Source organism: Humulus lupulus, chromosome 2 (assembly GCF_963169125.1).
Source record: "Humulus lupulus chromosome 2, drHumLupu1.1, whole genome shotgun sequence".
NCBI classification, from domain to species: domain Eukaryota; kingdom Viridiplantae; phylum Streptophyta; class Magnoliopsida; order Rosales; family Cannabaceae; genus Humulus; species Humulus lupulus.
Window position 1 is genome coordinate 29,627,841 of NC_084794.1, and position 7,966 is coordinate 29,635,806.

The 7,966-nt window shown below is 35.1% G+C and overlaps 1 protein-coding gene across 1 annotated transcript; it reads left to right on the forward strand.

Annotated features, from left to right (window-relative positions):
• Nucleotides 1-4,641: 4,641 nt before the first annotated feature.
• LOC133814089 (secreted RxLR effector protein 161-like) lies at nt 4,642-5,088 on the forward strand. The gene has a single exon (XM_062247094.1). The coding sequence runs from the start codon at nt 4,642-4,644 to the stop codon at nt 5,086-5,088; it is 447 nt and encodes a 148-aa protein (XP_062103078.1).
• Nucleotides 5,089-7,966: the final 2,878 nt, after the last annotated feature.

Genomic DNA, 7,966 nt, shown 5'->3' on the forward strand with positions numbered 1-7,966 from the left:
TTTATTAGTTTCAAAAATTAAGATATTAATTAATTAATTTGTCTCAATTGCATATTTGACCCTGAAGAACAAATTTCTTCCAAATATGACATTTTCCTGATTTTTCCCAATTTCAACTCTTACCTTACCTATGGATCCTATAATTTCAAGCTCCAATAAATTTAGATTATTAATTAAAACTCTTTAATATAACAACCTTCATTTATTAATCTCAATACTATTTCACTACAAATATGAGATTGCACTCTTGTAATTATAGACATTTATTTAGTGAGTAATTTTAAGTTTAAAAAGTGTCCATCGATTTAATCACTACATACAATTCAATCCTCTGTTAATTGTTCATAATTAATGTAACTCCCTACTACCCTAGAGTCGTTACCATGTGGTTTTAAAATGTGCCATTAGCTTGCTAATCAAGGTATTAAACTGAAAAGTGTGATTAAATCAAAGTAAAGGCTTGTTTAATGAAAAGTAAGTATAAAGGGTTGGACATTCATTAAAATGGTCAAAGTGTTATATTGGGATCCCAAAATACTATTTTTAAATATATTTACAATCCAAAGATGCGGGTACAGTCGACCTAAGCGACAAAATCGAACGCTTACAATGTATCCCTCAAAACAACCCCAGCTGTGGCGGCCAGGTAGGTCAAACATGTACGCATCGCTCCATGCCCTCCAACTCATGGTTGATCGACCCTTTCCTTGCCCTTACCTACACCACAGAGCACCCGTGAGCCGTGGCCCAACAAGAAAACTTCATAGCACAACATATAATAACTTACTTTAACAAATGCATAATTAATCAAACCAGTCAAACAATCTACAAGTTCCTATCTGAATTCACAACAGCACAACAACAAAACAGCACACCAACACGACAGCACATAAGCACAACAGCATGACATCACATAAGCACAACAACGGCCTGCGCGGATCAAGGTGCATTACCAGGCACCAAGGCCACGGTCTTAATCGAGCGGGTGAGTAAAGCATCCTTTGAGGGTCTCGCCCTGGTGGCCAGCGTTCAGCATGCTTAATGTTGATCCCGACCTTTGTCAATCCCAACCTTTGCCTTTTTCGACCTTCGTCGATCTCGACCTTTGTCATTTCCGACCTCTACCGATTTCGACCATTTTCGTTTTGTCACAAACACACATATGATGTAATAGTGGCAAACCATACACACAATACTAAGCACAATATAGCTCTATGGGCACAGACAGTTTTCTTACCTTGAGTCCCGAGCTGACAACACAAGGTGACTACGACATTGTAATACTTCTCATTGAATATATTTCTGAACTCTTCCCAGGTCATGACTGCAATATTCCTTCTCTACGACACAACATCCCACCAGATGCAGACATCTTCTCTCAACATGTAGCTAGCGCAGGCTACTCTCTCATTCCCTTCCACCCTTATGAAATCCAGGATGGAAGAAATCATGTTCATCCACTGCTCTACCCGTAATGGGTCTGGACCACCCTCGAAGGTGGGAGGATGTTGCTTTTGGAACCTTTCATACAAAGATTCCCACCTATTCTCCATAGCAGGCTAGGCTGGCACTGGTGCCACAGCCTGTGGAACCTGTAACTCAATGCCCCGATGAGGGACCTGCTACCTCAACTGTCGAAGCTCTTCATCTATTCGATGAAGTCTAGCTTCCACTTAGAAAATAACTGCTGTCAATTCGATGGGGCAGGTGGAAAGTCTTGACCCTGGTTGTCATCCTCGACCGTTTTTCTGTGAAGTCTGATTGATCGTCGAGGCATTACTGCAATCAATGACGCCGCACATCAGGCATGATGACAACATCCAAAACCACCTCCCAATTACATTAACCAGTCATAACCAACAACTCCTCATATCACAGATGGCATACAACAATCAAGGGGGCCTTGCATTAGCATCATGCATATATCAACACATTCAACATGCTCTATCTATATATATAAATATATATATTCAGGCAAACAAGGCACTTAAACAAGCAATTAATCATATAATTCATTAATTACCAACCAACCCTGAGTCGAACTTGTCACTAAAAGCAAGTGTACATGTTCGGTCAATCTCCAGGAACCATAAACCTTGGCACGCTCTGATACCAAGTTATAACGCCCTACTTCCCTAGAGTCGTTACTATGTGGGTAAAAAATGTGCCTTTAGCTCGCTAATCGAGGTTTTAGGTAAAAAAGTGTAACTAAACTAAAATAAAATTTGTTTAAAGACATTAAGTATAAAAAAAATGGTCATTCATTAAAATTATAAAGAGTTATACATTTGGGATCCCAAAATATTGTTTAGAAAATTCATTACAACTCAAAGTTACATTCAGGGTCGACCTAGGCAACAAAACAACCATTACAGTGCTTTTCCCCAAAATAACCTTGGCTGTGGTAGCCAAGTAGGCCAAACATGTACCCTCACTCCACGCTTTCTGTACTCATGGTTGGTCGACCTTTCCTTTGCCCTTACCTACACCATAGAGCACTCGTGAGCTGAAGCTCAGCAGTAAAACTCAACACAAAACATATAACATATGCATAACAAACCACAGTACACAACAAAGCAGCTAACGGGCTAAAGACATAGCGGCCAACGCCGTCCCAGGCGCTTTACCAGGCCCTGGGTTCGTAGTCTTCACCAAAAGGGTGGCTCCAGCACCCTAAGAGGGTCTCGCCCTAACGGTTTGCACTCTGCGTGCTCAACACCAATCCCGACCCCTTGTCGTACCTAGCTTCTTGTCGTTTCCTAGCCTTCGTCGTTTCCGGCCTTCGCCATTCAATCACAAACATGCATCACATAGCATAATAGTCATAGGTATTTAAACACATATTAAGCATAAACATTAGGGCCACACCCTGCTCTACGGGTACAGCAATTTTCTTACCTGTGTTCCGAGCTATCTAAATACCTCGATCCTGAGCACAGTCCTCTAACCCGAGCCTCGTTGAAAAACTAGTCACAACGCATTCATAATAACCATCCATCAAGTTCCAAACCAATAAATAACTTTGGAATATTAATCTAGCCTCCGAGACCTTGGATATTACTAAACCCGGTAGTAGAACCCTTCCTGAGCCTTAGCATTTGGGTTCCCGAGCTTAAAACCCTCAAACAGCCAAAATTTTGCATTTGACTTGCAGCCCAACCCCTTAAAGGCCGCAACGCATTCAAGTTAGAGGCAAAATTCCTCTCTGCTAAGGGACATGAGCTGCGACGCACTACACCTTGTGCCGCGACACCTGGACAATTTTTCGCCCCCTGGCCTAAATGTTCAAGCTGACAGTGGCGCCTGATGAACAAGGTCGCGGCTCGAGCCTTTAAACCTAGAATTCCCATGCATTTTTATGAGCTAACCTCCCTGAAATTCAATCTAAACATACCCCAAAGTCAAAGTTGAGCCCCACAATCACTCTACTACACTTTAAGCAGTGCTAGTACTCCAGAAAGCTAGCTAACTCACCCCAATTTAGACCAAATTTAATCTTAAGTCTAGAACTTAACTAAGTTTCATTCTCAACAGAATTTACCAAAAAAACATGAAAGCAACCTTACCTCAGTGAAGATTCTGAGCTTAGACTAGCTTTCCAACACCCTTGGCTTATCTTCCCCAAGTTCCCAGCTTTAGATTCTGAGTTTCATCACCAAAATTTACAAAATTGGCTAAGTCCCCAAGAGGAGGAGAGAGAGCAAGAGCTGAGATATTTTGGTATTTTTTTCCTCTTATGTTTCCTTCCAAGTCCCTCTAGAGTCTCAGTATCCTAAAGAGTCTAAGTCTATCCCCTTAGCCAAAGTCCAAAGTATCCCTTAAGCTTATCTACATCCTCAAGTGCCACCAAGGGTAGTTTCGTCATATGCCACATTCTGCTAAGTCCTCGAGTATTCCTATAAATCCTCGTTAAATCTCGGCATGACCAAATAATTGCTAAATTACTACCCGTTACTCGGTAAATCCCGAACACCAATTGTGTTCCCAAAATACCCATATGCTCCTCCCAAGCGAGGTATTCGACCCAGTTGTGACTATTTAGCTAAACTGCTCAGTAGGACCATCTCGGATCGTGTATCACAAATATATCACCACTCACTTATGGTATCAATTACAATATACACATATATCACATTTATGCCCTCAACGTGCTAAAATTACAAATATGCCCCTAATAACCAAATGGGGCCCACATGCATATTTAATTCACCTAAACATGCATTTCTAATTATATAATCACCAAATTCATATATTACATAATTAAATCAATTATTGCCCTCCTGGCACGCTAATCAAGGCCCAAAGACTTATTAGCAAATTTGGGACGCTACAACTTTTAATGCAGTTGTCACTAAAGTAGGGTACATAAGATCAAATTATGACACTTGCTTATACTATCTAGATAATAAATACCTCTGCTCCTATTTTTCTACTGGTTTATGTTGATGATTTATTGATTATGGGAAGTGATATGAGTAAGATTGATAAATGGAAGAGAGTACTAAATAAGGAATTTGAGATAAAAAAAATATGGGAGCCGCAAGGAGGATACTTGGTATTGATATTCTCATAGACAGAAAGAAGTAGCAGATGATATTTGCTCAAAGACAATATCTAAAGTATGTAATCAAGAAATTAAACATGATAGAGGCCAAAGATGAAGTTGTTCCATTGGGAGGTCATTTTGATTTATCTTCATATCAATCACTAAAGACAAAAGATGAAGTTAGATTTATGGAGAAGATTCCTTATGCAGAAGCTATTGGGAGTGTTATGTACACCAGGATATGTACCAGACCTGACATTGCTTATGATGTGAGTGTGCTAAGCCGATTTATGGCAAAACCAGGTGAAGATCACTGGAAAGGACTAAAGTGGCTACTGAGGTACTTGAAGACAACAACACAGTATGGTTTAGTGTTCAGAAAAACAAGAATGAAGGCCCAACTTGAAGGTTATGTAGATGCAGATTATGCATCTAATAAAGACACAAGGAAGTCTCTAACATCTTATTGTTTTCTTTTAAACAGTTGTTGCATTTCATGGAAGTCTCAGTTGCAACCAATTGTTGCCTTATCCACAACTTAAGTAGAATTTATGACCCATATAGAAGCTTTCAAGGAAGCAATATGGCTCAAAGGATTTCTTGAGGAAATCATAATCTTAATGGAGAAAGTAGTGATATTTTATGACAGCCAATCATCGATACACCTTTTGTAATAACCCTGTATATCATGAAAGGTCTAAACATATAGATGTTAGACTATTTTGGATCAGAAATAAGATAGAAGAAGAGGTTATAAAATTGGAAAAGGTTCCAAGCAAAGAGAATCATGATGATGCAGGAACCAAGGTCTTGACACAACATAAGTCTCAGAATTGTTTGAAACTTATGAACATTGGACTAGGATAATAGTAGTGGCTACCCTCCATGATATGTTTTAAGTCAGTTTGTGGAAATTAAGGTGGAATTTGTGGTATTTTAATTCCCACTTACTGACTTAAAGACCCGCTAAAAACTACCTTATGTCTTTTTGGTAGTTCCATCTGCTATTTTGGAAGATTCGTCTGTTACATGTGTTACAACCAAGCAGGGTTATTTCTGGTATTGTCAAAAGTTCTAAAACTAAACTCACATATATATATATATAGCTTTAGAAATAGCTTCAGATGGACGATTTTATTCATTCTGAGTTTTGGGGTTTTGGGAAACACTTTGAGAGAACTTGTAAGGTTTGTGAGAGAGAGTTTTGATTCTTTGAGTTGTTTTTTCTTCAAGAACTTACATGTAAAAGTTTCCTCTGCTCTAGACATAAGTGTTTTCACCATTGTTGATCATAGGCCGTAATAGAGAACTTATCACAGTGGAATCTCATTCATGGAGGAATTGGATTAGGCTAACACATTGTTAGCTGAACCAATATAAATTCTAGTTATCTATTTCCTTTTACTTGTTATTTGTTGTTGATTTTACTACTGTTGTTTGAATTTGAATATTGCTAGTTTTGAGTTATGTGTTGTGTATTTACAACAGGACACATGGTCATTTTTTATTGATGCGACAGACAGGAGACACCAACTTGAGGGCTGAGGATTTTCGTTCACATAGCAGTGACATAATTTACTAAATAAGATTGATGGAATAGCGTCTCATAAAAAATTATGAAATAATAAGATAGAGAACTTAAGTAGCCTAATAATTTAGATTTACTTACTATATGATAGCAAATAAATCATTAGCATCTTACTTTATTAATTTTGGTTGGTCAAATAATAATGTAGTATCTTTTTGTAATTCGAAAAATAAACGTTAAAAAGAAATTAATAAAAAATAATAATTCTATATGTTTAAAAATAAATATAAATAATGTTATATTAACATTGGGATATTTGCATACACCTAATGTTTTGTAATCGCTGTAATTTTATACTTAAATTTTTAAATTTTATCCGACTAATATGTGTTACGTTTTTATTGGTACATTATACATATAACATGTGAAAATCTAAAGTTGAGAATAATGATGCAAAAAGTGTAAGCAACAATAAGAGATAACTAGTTGAAATTGTCTCTACTTAAATAAACTAAACTCACACAGTCATCAACATAGTTAATGTACTACATTTCTCCTAACAAAGAGGAGGTCTTAAATTGAAATCCCTTCCCTAATATAAAATAAATAAATCAACCAATTCGCAATCTAGAAGCTCTTTTTTGGATTGGACAATCAACTTTGAATAGGTCCACACACACAACAATAGCATATCATGACCGTTAGAAACTAACGCCTCATTCTCTACCACTCTATTGAACAAATAAGTTGTTTAAGGAAAATATTATACATACATTTATTGCTTTATATAATTAGTATATATCGATCTTGTCACAGCTCGTGCTGTTTAAATAATTAGTAATTAGTCAAACTTTGAATTTGACTAACAAATTACAGAATAAGTAAATTATTGGTAATTAGAATGATAGTGGACGGTATTTGGAAGATAGTGACTTGGGCTTTTTATTAAATAAATTTTGGTTGGGAGACTACTGAAATATATTATTTTGAAAAAAAAAATAATTTGATGTAAAATGATATTTAAGGCGTGTGAAAGTAACTAAGTATCTATATTTATTTTTAATTTTGTAATAAAGTAGTCTAATTACCTTTTTAATATCACATATTATCTAATATGGCATTTAGCAAATTATTATTTTATTTTAAATATTTTAATATTATGATATATGTATATTAATTTTGTTTAATTAGTTTTTATTTTATATGTATAATAAAATAAAAATTAAATATCATAACAAAATGATATATCATATCACAAAAAATATATACACTAGTTGGAAAATAATATTCCGATAACTCATAAAAAAACTTAAAAAATTAATATTACTTTAAAATAAAAACTAATTAAACAAAACTAATATATATACCACTATATTAAAGTCATATGCTTATAAAAAAATAAAAAAATTATAAAAAATGACAATTTAGATAATCAACAATACGTAAAAGAAATTTTTTTTAAATGGAGACATTAACTTCTTCTTGTTATTATTTTTGGGTGATTTGCTATATAATTTGTAAAAAAAAAATGAAAGTTACTGCTACCTAAGACAATGACAGAATCCCTTTCCTTAAAACTTTGACGTCTAACCTTTAATCTTTGATTTATTAATAATTATAATAATAAAAGAAAATTATCTCAATATCCTGAAATTAATAAATAAGACATGATTTTTTATTAATAATAGATTTGAATAAAAAAAGAGTAAAATGGAACATTTGTTTTAGATAGACAAATACAGTCCAAAATATCGTAGATTTAACGTTATTATTATGTAACTTACATAATACGTAACGTAATAACAGCAAATAATATTTGACTAATTAAAAGAGAGAGAGAGAGAGATCAAAAGATAAGAACATTAAAAAGTAATTAAAACATTGTGTTAATT

What these genes read in the sequence shown, in the direction of transcription:
- LOC133814089 (XM_062247094.1), top strand. Translation starts at nt 4,642, where the DNA reads ATGATAGAGGCCAAAGATGAAGTTGTTCCATTGGGAGGTCATTTTGAT.